Below are 20,162 nucleotides of genomic sequence, written 5' to 3'. Positions count from 1 at the left end.
CCAACCTCAACCATTCTGTGATTCTATGATTCTGTGATTGTCATCTTACACATTCAGATACTCTCAGACATTTATGCTTCTCTATGTTTGCATATGTAGATGAATACATACATAACTAAACAAACACACATACAGACACACACGTTGTATATAAGCACTATGTAAGCACTATATATATTATATATAAGCACTATAGTAAGGCACCCCCATCAATACTAGTACTCACAGTTAAAGGATTTATTGACTTGTTTCATCAGAATATTTGAGTCTAAATTTAAGTAAAAGAAATATGATTGTTTTATCCTAGGCAATATTGTGAAAGTGTTCACTTTACCAAGGACAAGTAGTAGTGGAAAAGGTGGATCTTGGCATTGGTATTGTAATCAATGATGGGTAGGTTTGGATGGTTTCTGTGCTACCACAAACACACACTGAAAGTGTTATGTTCATATGTACTGTTGTTATAATGTATTTGCACTGTGCAATAACTTTTGAGTCCCCATAACTTTGTGCAAGGTGCTGTACAACTGCAGAAGGTAGCAATCAGTTTGCCTTGCTGGCCACTTAGATCACACATGCTTAACCTTATTTGCCTGAAAGTTGATCTCACCTTGAATTTTCTATTTGACTTTATATTTTGTCTCCTTGTTGATGAGACCTTGTAGATGGAAACTTCTCCTATACAACTTTTTCTGCCATAAATTAACTCTTAATTTTGGTGCTTCTTAAAGGTGACCCAGACCACTGCTGGCTGGAAGTAGAAAGTCATTGCTGTCTCCTTTTCCAACAAGTTTGTTGTCATCAGCCTGATAATAAGGAGCCAGTGGGAGAAGACAAACCAGTTCTGACTTAGATTCCAATTCACTCAGATTTCTGTTCACATACACCTTTTAGAGGACAAATAATGCTTCTTTTTGTGCCTATCACAGACTAAGTGAGATTGAGTTGCTTGTGCTTCCCTTCCTTTTCAGCACAGAATGAAAGAGTACCACAGTAATGAAACTGCAAGCTGACATTGAGGAAGAGATGCTTGCACATATCTATAGACGTGACCACAAAAAAAGGGAAGACAGAAAGCGCAGTGAATAACCCATTTCCCAATTTGGAAGGCACGGAGTGCATTTCAGGTCACTGGCAGAGCTGGAGCATTAGTACCCGATGCTGAAAATCAATCAGGCTCCTGCAGCAGCTGTTTGTTTTCAGTCTTGCCCTGCACTATACACATCTGAAACATTAAGCAGCCCAACAAAAGGGAGAAACTTAATTTCAGAGCAGCTGTTTTAAGACAGATACGTAATGGCATTAACGGGGAAGCACTGCGGTGAGGTGAGAACCAAACAGAATGCCCATTACGCTGACGAAGCTTTTAGTTCTATTATTGAAACCAGACACAGATAGCGTACAGTCAGGAAAGGAGTAAGACCATAGTATGAAAATGAAGACGGCTCAGTTAAAAAGTAATAATAATAAATAGTCAGAATGCATGGGACTCACTAGGCTTAAACGCAAAGCTTTACTGTGCTGCAGTCATTCTTGATGGTTTGTGGGTAATCTAGGTCCTGTTTCTCAAGGTATTTGGGCGCTACTTTTCATTAGCAGTAGCAGGATTAAGGGCATAAGTTTATTGAGAACCTGGGCATAGCCTGACTATGCCTCTGTTCTCCACTGAAGATGTTAGCATTGCTTATTTTAGGAGGTCAAAATTTGCTGAAAAATGAGGTGTTGTGCTCTTCTATTTTCAGACTTACAGAATAGAAATATCCCATGATATTTCTATTTGCATCTTTACTCCTTGAGATCATAAAATATTTTATGAACACTTAAGGTTTCACTTTTAAGTACCACTGGCAATACAGGAACATCTAAAATGGAACACGATATTTATTTAAGAACATGTCATAATGCTGAACCAGGTCTAAATAAAGGAAATGGAGAATTGAATCCTCAGTTGAGATTAGTAAGGAGAGCTGGAGAACATAGCAGTAATATGCTTTTGAATTTGGCAAGGTCATTTGAAAACAACATTACAGAATCTTTTCTGAAGACATATGTGGCCAAGACCTTGGTTTAATATCTTATCTGAAAATATGTTTATGCTAATTTGAATGCTAAAATGAAAACTGAAACAAAGTGCTGTGTCTCTCATCATGTAACTGTATGTATAATGAATAAATGTATGAATTCCTCTTATGATAAACACTAAACAAAGGAATGGTTTGTTTTCTCTCTTATTATTTTAATTTTCCCAAGGCCTATACTATATTCTTTCTGTAGGAGCAAGCCTAAGAGAGAGGTACTGACTACTTGGAATGCTCCATCAATTTTCTGCTTCTCTTTCATTGAAATGTAGACAGCAGCAGAGATGCCCAAAGTGTATGTGTTTACTGTAGAAACAGCTTCCATCTGTGGGTTTTGGAAGGCAGTAGTCAACTTTTCTGTGTTCTGTAAACCATCAGCAAGATTGTTCTGCCTGGAATGATGTTGGCTATTATAAATCAGGGTGGGCAACTTTTGCTGATAACACAAAACTGAGCAAAATCTGAAAGATCTGACCAAGCTACAAAGATGGCAGTACAGTGGCAAAAGCAGTTCAATACTGAGAAATAAAAAGCAGCGAGTACTGTAAAGGATGTCCTGAAATATTCCTAATTGCTGGTATAATAAAGAATTGTGTAACAATATGCAGAAGTGGAAATAGGAGATTTATTTAAGTATTGTGACTATTAGTCTGTTGTGGTATGTACATTCCTAATGTTGCTACTTCCCTTATTTTTAAGGATAGCCCTATCTATGAGTATTTACAGGGTGTAAGGTAATCAAATATGTCAGTTCTACTGACATAGGCCATTCATTGCTTATCATGTGTGCATAGCTCATAGAAAGGCAACCTCTGCGACTTGGTATCCTTGTCTGCAAAATGCTGATAGCAATGCTTACTCAAATTATAAAACAGGCCACTCCAGGAAGATAATTATATGCAAAGGGAAATCATAAGACCAATATGTTTTGATAGGCAATTCCTATGACATGCAAATTTTTATCTCCTGTCCGTTCACTCTCTTCTTAAAAATTCCTTGCTTTAACTAGAAACAACACTCACTCACCCAGATTTATGATCAGTCCTACGTTCAGAAGCATCTCTAAATTAAAATGCATATGTAGCAGATAATCAAAGCACACTTAGAGCTGTGTCTCCTGCTGTCTCTTTGGCACACAAGGAGAACAGCAAGAGGCAGAACTCCAGGTGTGACTGACTGAGCCTGGACTTCCTTCTGCTGGATTGGCACCTCCTCAGCCAAATAAAACATATTTTGGCTCATCTATATGTGAGAAAATCTGATTGTTTTTAAGTGCAGTTAATTGTCTACAAGATAGAGAAGATGAGAGAATATTAGTTGGAAGAAATATAGGCAAAATTAACTAGTGGAAGAAAGAGGCAACTGACCTATATTTCAGGGACTGGAACATGTCTCTCATGCAGATGAAAAGTCCATTCCAGCTCCCCTTTAAGTTGTACACCATCCAAGTCTATTTGTCTTGAAGCAGTTACCTGCTCGTAGCTGAAAAAGCTGTTTGATATATTTTTTATGAATCTTGCTTCTCCAGTGCTGAGATAATTGGTAGAAGCTTCAGCTTGCATTAATTATTGTTCTTCTGTCTTCAGAATGATATCCTTTAAAAAGGGAAACTGAAAAAAGTGAATGTGTTCATTTTACCGAAAAGACGATTTTTTTTTCATTATTTCATTTTGAAATATAATACTACAAAGGACAGTAGTACAATTAAGAAAATAAGTAAAAAATGCTGCTTGAAAAATACATTTCTTCTTGCTTTAAATGAGATATTCATTAAAGCAGGAAAGAATTAATAATAAAAAAGTATTGGAGCCAGTTGGTTCTAATTGTTGTTTTACCGCTTGGAAAATAGAAGATGTTCAACAATAAATCAAGTCAAATGGTATAATTTTTAAGCTGAAAATTTTACCTATTTTCATTCTAAGTTTTAATATTTTGTAGAAAATGAAATTCTTAAGGAAGCACTTATTTCATATCTATGCGATTATATATCTATATCTGTATTTATATCTATATAAAAGAGAATAACTTCCTATAAAAATTAAGTTTTGTCAGATATTTTAACCACTCAGTTTGGAAGTCAGCTATTTGATATACAGACTGTAATGGTTCAGGAGTTCTATTTCCTTTTTCTCTCTGATATCTACCAAGTGCTCATTTTTGCAGTGTATCTTTGAATTACTGTTTGAATCTGCTGCATTTTAGCTAAAACTATGTCTAGGATCTTATAACTAAATTCACAGGCTAGTAATATTGAATTTAATTTTAAGAAATATAAATGGCTAATTATTATCCTCTTCTCTTTTTTGTGCCTCATCTTAATACTTGCTGAAATTCCAGCCAGAGTTTGGCTTTTTAATACATTTTTAAAAGATCTATCCTTACAGCTGTAGGATGTAAAATCCAGACACACGTGTTGAACAGCTCCACGTTAACTTTACCGAGCGTTATATAAATTAATTAAGTGAAAGCAAATGTAATTAATTCACTCATTGTAAATAGTATAAAAATACCAGAGAACACTTGTAATAATATGAATAATTTTTAAAGAGAGCACATCATACAATAGGCTTGCTAGTGCTCCTGATGTTGATTTTCCTGTTTTGTTTCGTATACATTCACATGGCATTTCACTGGGACATCTTCACATCTGTTCTCTGTCTACCTGTTAACAACATGTTCCTCTCTGATCTTAATTCAGAGTTTATCAGTTCCCTTAGTGTGACCATAACGTGCGCTATGTTGCCTGGACTATAGAAGACTAGCCACATTGTAGTCTGTTTTGAAGTCCTTTGGGAAAGATGTAAAGACTCCATGGTTTCTAATTAGCAGAATTAGAGTTACTGATGAAACAGAAATATGTTGGCTAGGTCCAAGGGATCGAAAGTGCTTGAATCAACATATAGGCATCTCCAGGACGTTCTTGTTTACCACGTTTGTGCCTTTTCCCTATAGTCCAGCTAAGTCAGATAAAGATATTTTTCTAGATAATCCCTTACTCAGCTCTACCTCCATTACTTCCTGAGGTGAAATCTCAGTTTAAAACAGTTAATGGTAGAACAAGGACAGCATCAGGACAGCATTTTACCTCTTAGCTGGTCTTCTAGGTCCATATGGTATGAGATAGAATCAACATTTTCAATTTAGGCATCTTTCTTCTATCTCCTGCATTGGAAATATTAATTTTCCTAGTAGGCCGGGACATCAGCAGATATAGAGTAAGTGGAAGAGTCAGTGCTCTGACACTTCCACTTCCACTTCCACTTCCACTTCCACTTCCACTTCCACTTCCACTCTGATATAGAGTCAGTGCTTCCCAAAAGTCTAAGGCTTGTTGTGTTTGAGTCTAACAAGCTGGTAGGCCATGGCTGGGAGAGCCTTGCAATGATCAGCACTCTCATATAAGGTGTGGGCTGTGAATAATACTTCCCCCGATAAGTCTGAGCATCCTCTTAAGTGATTACCATAAGAAAAGTGAGTGTTCAGTCCCCCATTTCTTTCCCATTCAAATACAGGTTGAGGAGACCCCTGCTTAGCACACCCCATAGCTTTTTAAAATAATCATCTGTCCTGTCCTGCTTTTTGCACATACGCAGACAGAGAATATTACAAATGAAAGTTGTATCTTCTTCCTGTTTCATCTCTACATTTCTTAGAGCAAAGACGAATCCCATAAATAAAAATCTTCTTCCAAACACAACTGCCTAGAAAATCCTTTAACGTAATGTATTTGATCAATGTTCAGTAGAATATGTTTCACCAACAAGAAAAAAAAAAAATTAGCATATTTAAAGAATGAAAATAGGATCATGATTCTGGCATACCAAAACATAAACTGCTTGGGGGCCAGCATTTTGGCACAAGATAAATGGAAATAGCACATGATTTTGCATGTTCAGTGCTATCTTTGCAAAGGAAAAGGGCTGTAAACACAGTCTTATAGCCTTGCTCCAGCTTTTCGCAGTTAAAACTTTACTGATTCATATGGCGTGGTATCAGGGTACACCTGGAGTAGCTCAGCAGGGAATTAGACATTTAGATGCCTGCCCATTTACTTACTGAAAGCTAGGACTTATTTTCACAGAGGCCAGTGAATCTTTTGTTTATAACCAACCCTGGACTCCTAATTCATTTCCTTAGCAAATAAGACAGGAATTTTCTAGATTCCAGCTTCGTTTTTGTCCAAGTTCTGTATTTAGTTATGCAAATGTCTCTCTGCAGTAACTCCTTTGAAAAAAGGAGTTCAGTTTAAAACTGAAGTGAAGAGAGAAATAGGGCCACAGCACGCTGGCTTTAGGGTATCCAGCTGCAGAGCCAAGAGCGTAAGCTAAATTTATGTGAGTTGTATGTTAACTGTGTATACATGAATGTATTGCAAATAGGCACCCACCTGCCTGTCAAGACATTTAATTATACTTTATAGCGTTAATAATATTTATATGAAGGAAATATCAGCATTTGATTGTGCATATTTTCATGTATTTTGATCTTTGCTTTTGGTTAAAAGGTAACAGTTCTCCTACATGGAACATTGTCTTATCCAAATAGATTGCCTGAACTGTAAATAGCCTAATTCACCATATACAGTCCCTCTTTGGCATTGGTTTTCCTCTCCAGGAACCCCAAGAAAGAGATCCGTTGACTGAAACATATGCTGGTTGGAATGCTCTGGCCCTGCTCAGCAAGACAATGTATCACACATTTAATTAAGCCTCTGGGTCATCCTAATATCAATGGGATTAGGTATTTATTTAAAGCATGGTAGGTGTCAAAGTAGTTTACTGAACTGTGGCCTAAAAGAAATGAGGGATTCATGGAATTTACTGTATGTGATTATATTATTAAAGATAGCCTGCTACTGAGTACGCAGAAGTGGGCAGAGTTAAGGCCATGCAGAATTCTTCGTATCTGAATGCTTTATTTTACCTTCTTTGTAGATGCAAATGTGGTTTTTATGCTTTTATAATGTGTCACGTAATGAAACGTATGTATGGACAAGTTTGAATATCCCCATAATGCCTACTACCTGCAGTATAATGCTATCAAGAGCCTAGTCCTGATGGTTCTCTGGCAGTTGGAGTTTACAGGATTGAGCTATCGGATGGGGCCCAGCCATATGCTCATGCTGATTAATGACACTTCTCGGGTGCATTAAATGCACTTGTCTCCTCTTCATGCCTCACTGCACAGCCAAAGTGCAATACCAGTCACCCAGACCATTCAGACTGCTTTGTATTATTGTTTAATTAAACACAGATAATTTCTAGGACAATTCTGAGTATAAGCATGGCCTAGTATCTAAGGTCCATTTAACCTGAGGAAGGAAATACAAATGAGAGGGGAGTGAAATAGAAAGGTGAAGAAAATAGTTTATGTAAATATTATTTCACGTTTTTTGTTTTTCTCCTTCCAAATTTAGTTTGATGAAATCATGAGCTTAGGGAATGGTCCACCAAGCACAGCTTATCCTTTCACTCCCCTCCAGCCCTTATGAGTGTGAGGACACTGATTACAGAATTTATTTAAAAAAAAAATCCATTTGCATACTGTGCAGAGAGGTACCGAGTCCTAATTAATTGTTCTGACAAACTGATGTAGAAGCCCCCCTCAGCCAAAGGGAGATTTTCCCAGTAACTTGGAAAATGTCTAGCTCAGAATAGGAGTATTTACTTGAAAGCCTCTGTGGAAGTGTGACCGCGGTAAGTAAAAACCATCCTGGTGCGTAAACGAATACAGGGCCTCTGAAGCTTTGTGAGTTAAGCAGCACCTATGGTCTGTGCTCTCCTTTTAAACACAGGCACCTTTACTGCTTTAATATTTGGGGCTATGTCATAGAGAAGACTAGATCACTTTCCTTTTGCTTACACTTTTCAGCACTGGTAGGATTTGAAAAGGTGTCTCTTTGACTTGAAAGAAAGCAAAGTTAGGTCAGGCGGGAGAGCTTTAGAACAGCCTACTCCAAACCAGTGAAGCCATTTCATTTTCAACCCTCTGAGTTACTCCTATGCTTAGCAGTACTGCACCGTGTTTTTCAGAGGATGCCTATAAAACTCAAGTCCGAATCGATGATGAACCAGCTTATCTGGACATTCTAGACACTGCTGGACAGGTAAGTAGTTTTCCAGTGTAAACCTTTCTACCAGAGATAAAAAAAAAGATCTTAACCTCAGATAGGTGGATCACTGGGCTAGAAACAAGCTTTCCTATTCACACACAAAGGGAGCAGTGGCAGAATAACACTGAAGAGTTAACAAAGGAGAAGATTAAAGGAGCGTTTCATTGGTATAATAGAACTTCAAAATCTGACCAGAAGAGATAGACAAAATTAATTAAGTAGAAGATAAAAATTATTTCTTTTTCTCTTGTAGGCAGAAACATCTGTCACAATCATGGAATGAACGAATGCTACGGTTCACTTATCTCAAATATTTTTTGTTCCTGTTTTTCTATATATTACAGAGATATCTGAGTATACTTATAGATCAAGTATTTTTTTACCATTCTTCTCCTCGTGTTACATTTTATCATCAAATGTTCACCCATAACAAAAGGTCTTACTGCCAAAAGCAACATAGAGTATACATATAGCATGTATATATATGTGTACATGGCTGTCAGTCAACTAAGTACATTTTTCACTGACAGTAAGGCAAAGCAAAAGGTTAAATGCAAGAGTTGCTCTACCTGATTCAATTTATTTTCTATCCGTCTTAAATTTTTTTTATCGTTTAATCAAAACGTTGCAGCAGGTTGATCTTTTTCTAAGGTGTGAGTTGGGCTGTCTTTGAAGGCTTTGATAGTTTCACAAGAAACCACTTTTCACAGTTTATGTGCACCTTGTACAAGAACGAGTCAGTCCAAGTACCATAGGTCCTTAAAAAAAGAAATAAAAATTTCTTTTATTTAAGAAATAAAAGCCTGGAAGCTTTGATCTAGGCTTTCCAAATATCTGAGTGCCCCTAAGCTGGGCACTGCAAATAGTGGAAATGCTGAGAATTGGAACAGCATCAAGTTACATCAGGTCAAATGTAGTTCAGAGGGATTATGGTTTGCATGAGTTTCACTTGTGAATGAAATATAGGCCAATTTCAAAGTGAACTCAACCAAGATTCAGGAATCAAAAGATGAATTATTCTTCCTTGAACAAAAAGTATATAGTCCCAGCAGTTAACCGGGGACTTGCTGCTGAATCTCCTCTGAAAGTGTTTGATTCTCCAGAAATCTAAGATAGATTTCAAGGTAACACTCCAAAGCTTTGAATTTATTTGACCTAGAATTTATTATTGAAACAGGCCCAGAAGTTTCTTATGCATAATAATCCTAGGATAGCTTCAGCCATGATTTGACGGGGGATGGGGAGGAAGGAACACCACAGTTGCTGCTGATTAACATGGCTGAAAATACGTGTACTTTTGATGGAGAAGAGGATCATCTTTGCAGACTCAGGAAATCTGAACCTAACTTCAGCTGTATAATGTCATTAGTATGCACTTACTAGGGGAATTATATCTCTAGCTATTTAGTCTGGTAAAGCCCTGTATGTTTAGGAATCTTCTGTGTTATCCTTTATTATAGTTCACCATCTAGGTCCACTTATTCTACTGCTTAATTCTCTATAGTCCGATTTTGTGGAACTGTTAAAAGGCGAAAAAGTAAAATACATTTTATCCAGAGATCAAGAGTAATGATGAATCATAATTTTTCTACTCAGCTCTTTGCTAATGCAAGAAAAGGAGAGCAAAATGTTCTAGAGGATTTCCTCATCCTCATAGGTGCCTTTCCAATTTACTGGTATTTTATTTCTCTGGAGACTCTGGGAGGGTGTGTGATTTATTCTCTGCAAACTATAGAAACGGCAACTGTACCTTTCATTTCATGTAGCGTACAGAAGATAAAGAGCTCCTTACGTTGTGCTCCCACTCACAGAGCTGTACAGAGATGAACTACCTAATCTCAAATTTGCAACTGTCATACAGATACCATATACACAGAGGAAACAAATCAGCTTCAAATGAAAGCAAAGATGGATAATAAATGAACCAAAAATGGATAATGTGCTCTTATTTTGAACTGGGAAGGTAATGGGTTGAGCTGGAGAAGTAGCATGTTGTAAAAACCAAGAGGAATCATCTTCTCTGCTTTGACTTTTTCCAGGTATTTTTATTACTAGAAACGTTAAAGATTGTACTGTTGAAAAAATATAGAACCAGATGGTCAGAATTTCCTTCTCTTCCAAAAAAGTCAAATCACACCTTCTTTTCATTAGAACTATGATTCTGCCAGCTTCTTTTAAATTGGAAAAAAAATTGAGGTAAATGGCCAACCCCATTGAAAGATTTTTTAGATTCAGATTAGGAAGGGAAAAATATCCCTTTGCACTGACCTTTTGACAAGTAGCTGAAAATAAGCTACTTAAGCTTCCCAGTTTAAGCGAGGTTCTTATTTTGTCAGTCAAGTCAATTAAAAAAAAAACTCTCCTTAGAACACAATACAATTTTTATTTCTGAATTTAAATAACTTCACTTAAACCTTATTTTGAGATTTTCAGGGAGGAATGTATTGCCAATACTATGAATTTGATCAGAACTGACAGCTTTAAAGCAAGTTGAGAAAATCGGAACAATGTATACAGTGAAAGCTGATGATAAGAACAGTTGAGAAAGGCTGGAGAGTTTTAAAGTTTTGCTTCAAAAAGGGACCAAAATGTCTATAATATTAGAGGCCTAGAGCATGTAATGACCACATAATGAAATGTGATGCAGAGATTTTGGCGCAAGCAGAGGCCTGTGCCAGTAGCACCATACTCTGTAGATATATCAGCCTATGACATTGTACAGCAAGGGTATAGCTATACCACTTCAAGCTCCAAGTTGAACTGATACAAGAAAATCTCTGCTTTAAATTTCCCTGTACTTCCAGTTCTGGACTACTATCAAAGAAACTAGTCTCAGAGTATAGGTGTTCTTGGAAGCTCTTCCCAGTTTCCTAGGCACCTATTTTTCAGATTGGCTAAATAGCCTGGATTTAGTTGTTTGTTTTGGCAAATGCTTATTAGGCTTTTTGAATTTGCTGCCTCTCTATCTTCACTATACAACTCTAAAAGAAATTAGGGCCTAATCCAAATCTCATTGAAGTCAACAGCTAAAACAGCCTGTTTCCTTACAGAGGGCTTAACATTACTTTCACTCAAGTTCAAACTGAAAAAAAAACCCAAAGCATCATTCTGATGATGGTGTGCTCTGTGATAGCCTCTGTGGATTTCGTGTAAAGTCAGAGATGGTGTTGCAAGTTCTAAATCATCTAGTGGAAATCTCATTTCTCTCTGAGTGTCCTCACAGTCATAAATACTTCATCATCAACTTTGTATCACAATTTTAATCTCTTTAGAAGATCAAGGAGCAAAAATTCTAATTCTCCCCTATTTGGGAAACACAATAAGTCAACAGAGAGACCAGCTGAGGTTAATATATTTGGTCACTCTTCTATAAAATATGTTCCACCACATATGCTTCTCCCTTCCCTGCTGTGCATATGCACTAACTGAACACTCAAGCACTGACCAGATGTTGTGATTTGTTACTACTTAATATAGTTCTGTTATTGCCAAGTCCAGAGTGGAAAATCCACATCTGATTTTGTATCTGAAACTGGATACAAATCTTCAATATTTTTACTGGTAGATATAGTTTGGAGTGTCAAAAACATAGATGAGATTTCAGAAATACTTTTCTGATTTTCAGCTTTTGGAAATTAAAAAACAGTCAAACAAAGTTAAAAACAAAAAAAATGAATGAACCACAAGAGTTGCTCATCCAGTTATTGATCTTCCACTTCTCCTATATACACATAGACACTGTTGAAAACGACAGATTTCTCCTCACAGGAGGCAGATTGATATTCCATGATTTCCAGATACCTCTTTTCTACATCACTGGTTATCCTCTAATGTTCCTATAATATTTGTTTTTCATTGAAGGTGCAATGCGAGGCATATTCTGAGGGTAGCTGTGGCTCATGTAAGTAGCTGTTGCTCACTGAACTCACTAGCACTGTTTTTCACCGTCCACTAGGCCTGCCAGGGGAGCCCGTCTGAGCTCTTTGTAATCAACTTCAGGCAAAAAAAGTTTACCTTGAAGAATTTCAAGAATTCATATTGGTTTTGTTTTCCAATGGCATAACTGAATCTAGAAGAAGATGTCTATATTTAAGGATCCTATTTGCTGCTAGAAGGTGCTATCCTTGATGCCTTTGGCTCTTCTTTCCATAATTCTTCCCTGAAATCACTTATGTATGACCTGTTCTATCTTCTTCAGGCCAAGATGTATGATTATCTTCTAACTAATGTCTTAAAGTTTGACTTGTTCTTACTTTACACTAAGCAATAAATACAATGAGAAAATCTTGCATTTCTACATCTCTTTTCCTAGAACACTGAGACAAGAATCAAAGTGTAATTTTCACTAAAATGAAAATATCAAGGGAGAGAATGCAAATAGTGGTGCATAAATCTATCAACCTTTTATTGTAATTAAAGGTGGAATTCAGCAGCCTAAACACAGGTATCCAGTTCTACTTCAGAAAGGCTAAGATATCTGAAGATTTGCTTAAGAATTGCTTAAATATGCCAAAGAATCAATGGGAGACTCATGGCCTTTTCAAGAGCCAACTTGAAGCTAGGTGAGATATGCTAGAGAACGTAACATTACGCTAGATCCCCATGTTTAGAGAACAGAATTATTTTCTATTCTGAGGGGTTTTTTTTGATCCTGTAGACTGAAATAGGGCATATGGAATAAACAGCAAAGCTTTAACTGAAATCTGCAAATGCAAACTATTAACTGTAAAGACAGCTCGGAGTGTCTTGTTCAACCTTGTTCTTGGGACATTTCTTGAGTAACCCTCCCTTGAAACACACCTATGTATTTCTCTCTGTTCCTTAAGACTTGGTGGGAGAGAGCAGGTATTCCGGTGGTTTTCCTTCTTCAATGAGTCACAAACTTCATCTGCTTATACACATAATTGATTTAAACTAGTATAAATTCTATGACTTCCAGAATACCTGTGGGTGAAAATGAAAGGACATTCAGTCCTCCAGTCTTTTATTCTTTGTTCAGTTCCCTTCACAGTTATCATCAGAGACTGACAACCCCCAACTGCTCCAGCCGTGCACAAAAAGCCTCCACACGAAGTTGCAGAAACCTTCTGTTCACTCATTTACACTTTCTCATTTTCTCTTCTAACTTAAAAATATTTTGCTACTTCTGGAACCCAGTTTGAATTCCTCCTTGTGGAACATACACAGCAGTTATCTTTTCTGCTATATTTATAAACTGTTGACTGACACAGGAGGTTTTATTCTTGCCACAGGTTTGCTCCTTATGACTCATTACCCAATCTCCATATTTAGACCTCAAGCCAAACTTTAAAAGAGCATCAGGCAGAATTCCCTTCACTGAAAAACAATCTGAGGTGACCCAATGTGGAAAAGGCAAACTTGTTTTCAGACACAAAGCAGGCAAATATGCAGAAAAAAATGGATTTGTGCACCTGTCAGTGCTAGTACATTTCAAGATTATTACACCAATTTTTGCTTGTTAAAATGTGAGCTTTTTATGATAAACTTAGTGCACCTATATATTTCCCAAGTGTGCATCAGAGACTTGAAAAATTGGTCTTAAAATGTGATGGCATGTCATTTCAGGGAGATTTTCCTTTGTCTGGAGCTGTGTGCACATGAATTCATTTTCAAGCAGACGCTTTCAACCTGACAACAGCAGTGTGCTCTGTAGTGAAATCCATCTCTCAAATTGCTAGCAAATCACAGGACATGTTTATCCTGCCAACCTCCAGGACTATGATTTTTGCCCCCTGCTTCAAGCTTTGAAGAGGAACCATATTAGTCCCAAGAGCCCTTCAGATAAACACACTTTCTCAGACTAAACACCATGGTCTGATGACTCACGCAGGCTGTTATCTGAGATCCTTCTACTTATTATCTAAACATGCCGTTCTGCAATCCTGAATCAATGGAAGTTGAATTTCAGACTAAGCTACTGCAGCTTATCTCAAGGAAATGTAAAAAGCCTTTTTGGCAGTAATTATATCTTAATGGGCCTTTACAGCTTGTACTTTTAAGAGGAAAATAATTTTAGTGCACTTTCTGCTACGTACGATAGTGAGTAAATGAAATCCATTTTATTTTTAAGGCATAGTAGTGGTGAACTAAGTAGCAAGCATTAACATAGAGTACAGGAGAAGAACATTAATTGTATTTTCTTTATATATTTTTGTTTCACAGGCTGGTGATGACATAATCAGAAAGCAAATCATAGCGCTGAAAACTTGGTTAATTGCTTCTCAAGTCAAGCTGTTCCTTATCACTCCCATGACCAAATGATTTGTTCTGGGGAAGGGCAGATTTTGAAGAAACATTTATTTGGCACAGATATTGAGTGAAAAAAAATATTCCAATATATCATAGATTAAATTTCCTTCAAATTTTTGGCAAAATATCCTTTGGCTTCAGTGGGAAAAGATCTAGACATATACTGTGAAAAAGGAGTTTATTAGTTTAGCAAGAATAGGCAAGTAGCAACTAAGATTCCCAATTTCCTGTCCTGTCCCTGTCAATGAATGAATCATGGTGTAATAAAGGATGAATCAGTTAGTATTTCTAGTCCTGCATTATATTATATGTGTTCATGCTGAGAATAGCCCAAAACGTGTTATTTCTTCTTTCTCACTTCAAGGAGGGAGTTACTATACCTTGTAGCTCTCTCTGTTATTTTGGCCTCTACCTGACGTTATTTCCATGTCCCACTTTTCAAGCAGGACTTAAAAACTGTCCCAAACTGTGCTTCAGGATGTATTTCTTCAAGATGACACTTCCTCTGTTCCAAGTCATTTCTTAGTGGCAAGTTCTAATGATCATAAATGAGAGGATGTGCAAGGCTGCCATGGCTTTGTCAAAGTGCCATGCCGTGCCGTGCAGTAAGTGCAGAGGTGTGGGATGCACCTCATATATGTTGATGTATGTTTTGGTAGTCCCAAGAGGGACTACCCTTATCTATCTTAAGGTATTCAAAATGTGGACTTTTATATCTAAACTGGTCATCTAGATTGTTTTTATAAATGGTGAAAAGAAATAGCTATTTTGATCTCATAATTCCTCTCAGTCTAAGATAAATGTTTAAAATAATTCAGACGCCTTTCTGGGCTTGTTTCTTTTCATTTACTATGAGGGAGTTGAGGCAACTAAATAAGATATGGACAATTATGTTGTAAATATCTGGAGTTTAGTGAGATGTATCCTATTATGCTAATATTAAGGTAGGACCATCTCTTAGTGCAGGATAGCTACAGTGCATATGAAGGTACCTTAGGCACATGTTGTGAGCTGCATACAGTTGAGGTGGCACACATTCCCACTATTCCAGCTAGGGCTCTGTCTCCACAAGTCCCCAGAAGGTCACTGAGAGTGGTGTTCTGTTGGACATCTATAGATACCAATCCAGTGACCGTTCTTGTGCACTTAATTCTACTAAGCCAGCTCACTTGTACGGGAAACATTAATGCAAATGCAAAGAAAAGAGAATGGCAGGATCTCCTTTATACTGGAAGAAATCTTTAAGTCATAGGGACACGACAATTCAGGCCTTTTTTGTCACAGAGTCATACTAGATTTTAATACTGTCAGCAGCACAAAATCAATGCAACTGTAACATAACTGTTTTGCATTCATATTGGTGATGATTTATGTAGTCCCCAGGGATCACATTCTTCAGATAAACACTGAGCTAAATTTCAGTGGCATGAATGAGCCCACAATTGATTAAATGCTTCAAAAGTCTAAAAGAAGCCACCACACAGCTTGCTTGCTTCTTTTTTCTTTTCTTTTCTTTTCTTTTTTTTTTTTTTTTTTTTTTTTTGATTCTTCATTCAGATTGTATCTCTGGTGATGAGTAGGGCGCAAGGGAAGGGAAAGAAAGTCTCTCTATTGTGAAATTTTTAAGGTAAGCAAACTCGTTATGGAAGTTATCATGAGAGAATACATATGCAAGCCAGCATACCGTTTGCAGTCATTTATCAGTGCAGTGGCATGTCTGACTCCATCACCTCCTGCTTTTACCTCTGCAAGGCTGCACAAGCCTGACTGGGGAAGATGGCAAGTCAGCAATCCCCATGTAAGCTGACAAAAGGTTGATGGGATCCCTGGTGAGCCCTTCCTTGCAGCTGCGGTCATTACCTCTTCACTAGTGGGTTGTTGTCTTTTTTTTCCCCTGCTGTTTACTAAAATGTAATTACCGATCTATTAATTCTTTCCCTTTACCATTTATGATGCATTTGTGATAAAAGGCGAAAATCGGCTTCACTCTTTCTTGCATACCAATGAGGAGGGGGAAAAAGTGTTTTATGGTGCACAGTAAACTAAATACAATTGAGGGTTTTAGAGATAGTTAACAATGAAGATTGCTTCAGTGCGTGCATTTAAGAGAAAATTGCTAAGGTGTTTATCCCCAAGAAAGAAGCCATTAGCATTAATATGAAAGAAAAAGACAGTTCTCTGAGTTAGTGACTGTAGCCCTGACGCATTTTTCCTGGCATTCTGGAAAACCAATATGGTTATTTCATCCATATTTTGGGGTGAATCAAAAGTCAATATCAACTCCCAGGTGATGGACTGTATATTTTCATTACTGGATATGGCAAGCTGTTTGCCACCTTTACAAAAGCAGGATTAATAAAGCTCTACTCATAGCGCAGGTGCAGCAAACTGGCAAATACATTATCACCTGAGGGCAGGAGGGCAACTAGAGTGGGAACATCAATGAAGAGAAGCTGCTTAGAGAGAGCGAGAGAGAGCACCTGAGTACCAGAGCAGGTTGTTTAGTAAGTCTTTAGTGGGAAAGAAGGGTTGCTTTGTGATGTTATGTTGCAAAGTTCTGTGTTACTTTATTGGAAAGTTTTTCTGCTTTGTCTTTATTTCTAAACTTATTTTTCCTTTACTTATTTTTTTTTTTTCTACTGGGCTGATGAAGTTCAATCCTAGTTTATAACCCAGCAAAGGTGTTCCTTTTCTGTGACTAACAGAGCGCTAGCGAACGCAGAGCAGTATACGAACATAGAACAGCAACTGAATACAAGACGTTCTGCTGCTAGCTAATGGAGCTGTGCAATAGTGATCCCTCAGGGCTGAGAGTGCGAAGGGACATCTCTACCTGCCTTATGTAAGACTTAATCCTGAAGGGTCTGTGAATGGGAGCAACACCAGATATGATGGGAAGAAGTATCATAATTAGAAAGAGAAGAGGAACCTGAGTCTTTAAGCCCTTATTTAGAAAAGGATGTGAATTCACAAGTGATAGAAAGAGATTTCTCACAACGATTTAAAGAAGCCAGTATCTAACATCACAGACTCTGGTGGCTTTTAGACAGGAAGAAAATTTAGGCTTACCAAGTCAAAGTCTCAGACGCATCTGAATGAAGATGAGGCTAATACCCACATGAATGAACCTGCTATAGTAATTTAGATTAAGAAATAAAAACTTTACAAAATTAATTCAGTCTTTATAGTAACAACTTCAAAGATTTATAATCTCTGAGTACTGGAAAGATGTTAAAGACGCATTAAACAGTGTGGAGGAATACATCTCTTTCTAGGCAAATCCATTAGTCTTCTTCAGAAATAAGCATGAATTGAGGTATAGTGTAATGCCAGCTCCTGTCTGCAACTGAAGACCTTTTAATAGAGGGAGCAGCTTGACCCTGAAGAAGGTAAGTGTGGGAGAAGAATAGGAGAGGGAAACTTAACGAATATTTCAGGCAAAATTCTGCAAAGTTAGGGAAGTAAGACTATGTTTGCACTGCAGGTTCGGACTCAGTCTTGTCTTATTTTTTAATCTGCTGACCATCCATTCAGTCAGCAGACTTAGCTTGGAATATCTTCTTTCCCCATAGGCTGGGTCTTGAAATGCTAAAGAGTCTCTTTCATTTGGTCTAGCTGGGTGAGCTTATCTCCTCAGTTTCCAGAGTGTGTACTCACCCAGAGAAAACCCTGGAGACTAGCAGCTAAGAAGTGATGCTACTATTTGTCACAGAACTGAAAATCATACCTACATCTCCCAGCTCAGGTTGCCTGTCATGAATATTCTCCTCCTTCCTGTCTGTTTCCCTCTCCAGAGAAATAAAGTAGATAAAATAGGTGGAGAAGTGGCCAAATAAATAGACACTGCGTTCAGCAGGGTTGATATTGCTTTCATTTGTCCTCCAAATTATGGATTAATTTCAATATCTATCTCAGCTTTTTATTTGTTGTACATTCCCAGAGTTAAGGAGAAGCTACTGATTTTGTGCAATGTGGAGTTCATAATATCTCCTTGGAAGGCTGTCAGATTAAGTTCAGAAAGACATTAGTCTGCTAGGAACAGGGACTGCATCTTTCATGTTATCTTTGTACTGGTCACATCTTCTGTGATGTGCATTTTGTCCCCAGTACAAATTCATAGAAGGAAAGGGATATTGCTGTTTTATAGCAGGATTCCTTCCTGTAATTACAAGGCATGAGAGACTGACTGATCATTAATCAAGGGACTGAGTATAATAATAACATACTTCTACTGCAGGCTTATGGGCTAATTCTCATTTATACTAATCCCATTTTGAACTGTTCCTGGATCATTACTACAGCAGGCAAAAGGAGTCCTGAGAGGGTGTTTGATGTACAGCCAGAAGAGTGTAGAGACTTAGTCCAAGGAAGACTCCAACCCTGCCTTCCAGTATTTAAGTCGGAGCCCTAGCATTTTCTTTAGCCTGTGTCTGAGCTATCCTCAGCTCTCCTTCCTCTCAGTGATGTGGCAGATGGTTTCGGCTGGCACAGGTGGCCTAGTACCACCTGCTGCAAACTTCTTTCTGTACCTTTTGCTGCACAGTCCCTTTTGTTCCTGTTGTTTGCAAAGGATGACTGGGAAATGGAGGGAAGCAAGAAAAGAGAGTGAAGTGATAGGATGCTGATATCATGCAGTGCTTTTTTTGTTTTCTATTCTGCCATCATTGGTAACCTATAGCTGGTGCATGGCAGGGTTGCGCAGGCAAAGGTAGCAGGTTTGCAACTTTGATATCTATTTGTTTTCTCCTAATGTACCTTTTCCCATGCTAAGGAATAGCATCTCCCACTGCTGCTTGCCATGACGGGAAAATCATCCGTTGGATTTAGGTGCTAAGTGCTATTTCCTCCTGACCTTAAGAACTGCACTGGAAACACAACAGCCTTGCAGAGCTAATTTAAAACTTTAAAATGAACAAGAAGAGAAATCTTATTATCCAAACGCACGAGGGATATGACTGAGTGGAGGCTGTGGCCCATATTGTAGGCCTCAGAGTGTCTGTGCTAATTATCTGCAGCTGAGGTAGAGAGGGAGATAAGAGGGAAAGTCATCCCAGATGTCTTAAGGACTTCTCTTAGGCTGGAATGAATCACTTTCTGGAGCTGGTCATCTCTGTTGACTGCAGACAGAAACTTGAAGACTGATACAGAATAAGTGTCTACCTTCTCAGTGGCAGAAATCAGAGGAAACAAGTCCCATCCTTCGTGTCTATATTAGTAGCTGAATGGTGGTGATTCTAAAATATAATATCCATGCAGCTTCCTGTCTGGAAGCTTTCTTATTCTGAACATAACTGCTGCAATTTTCTTGCTGCTTACTTTTGCAAAAAAAAAAAATTAAAAAGCTTCTAAAGGCTACTGGCTTCTATACATAAAAAGATGACAAAAAAAATAGTAAAAAGGCAAATGAGTATCACAACACTTCTCAGTTAATGTTATAATCTTTCCTTAGATAAATCTGCTTCAGAAAGTAAAAGAAAAGGAAACTGTGACAGATGAATGATATATAATTCCAGTGAAGTCAGCTGTGATGTTTATTAACAGAGAATTTGTTAACACAGAGATAAGGCAGGGTTGCACTTTAGCTTTGAAGCATTTGCTGCTAAAAATTAATCTTTGACCATATTGGCAAAATCTTTCCTGAGACTGAAGAAATTTTCAACTTCCTTGTAAACAAATTTCTGAATTAAAAAAAAAAAAAAAAA

At 37.6% G+C, this 20,162-nt stretch overlaps 1 protein-coding gene across 1 annotated transcript in view; it reads left to right on the top strand.

The window, feature by feature from the left end:
- The window catches only part of LOC138064476 (GTP-binding protein Rit2), a 184,067-nt gene that overhangs the window by 73,169 nt on the left and 90,736 nt on the right, over positions 1 to 20,162 (top strand). The window contains exon 3 of the mRNA XM_068927295.1: positions 8,111 to 8,184. Within this exon, the coding sequence (XP_068783396.1) occupies positions 8,111 to 8,184 (74 nt within the window). The remainder of the gene's footprint in view (positions 1 to 8,110; positions 8,185 to 20,162) is intronic.

The sequence above is a fragment of the Struthio camelus genome, chromosome Z (assembly GCF_040807025.1).
Source record: "Struthio camelus isolate bStrCam1 chromosome Z, bStrCam1.hap1, whole genome shotgun sequence".
Lineage (NCBI taxonomy): Eukaryota > Metazoa > Chordata > Aves > Struthioniformes > Struthionidae > Struthio > Struthio camelus.
The sequence above is the reverse complement of the archived record's forward strand: the minus strand, read 5'-3'. Positions and strand labels throughout refer to the sequence as shown.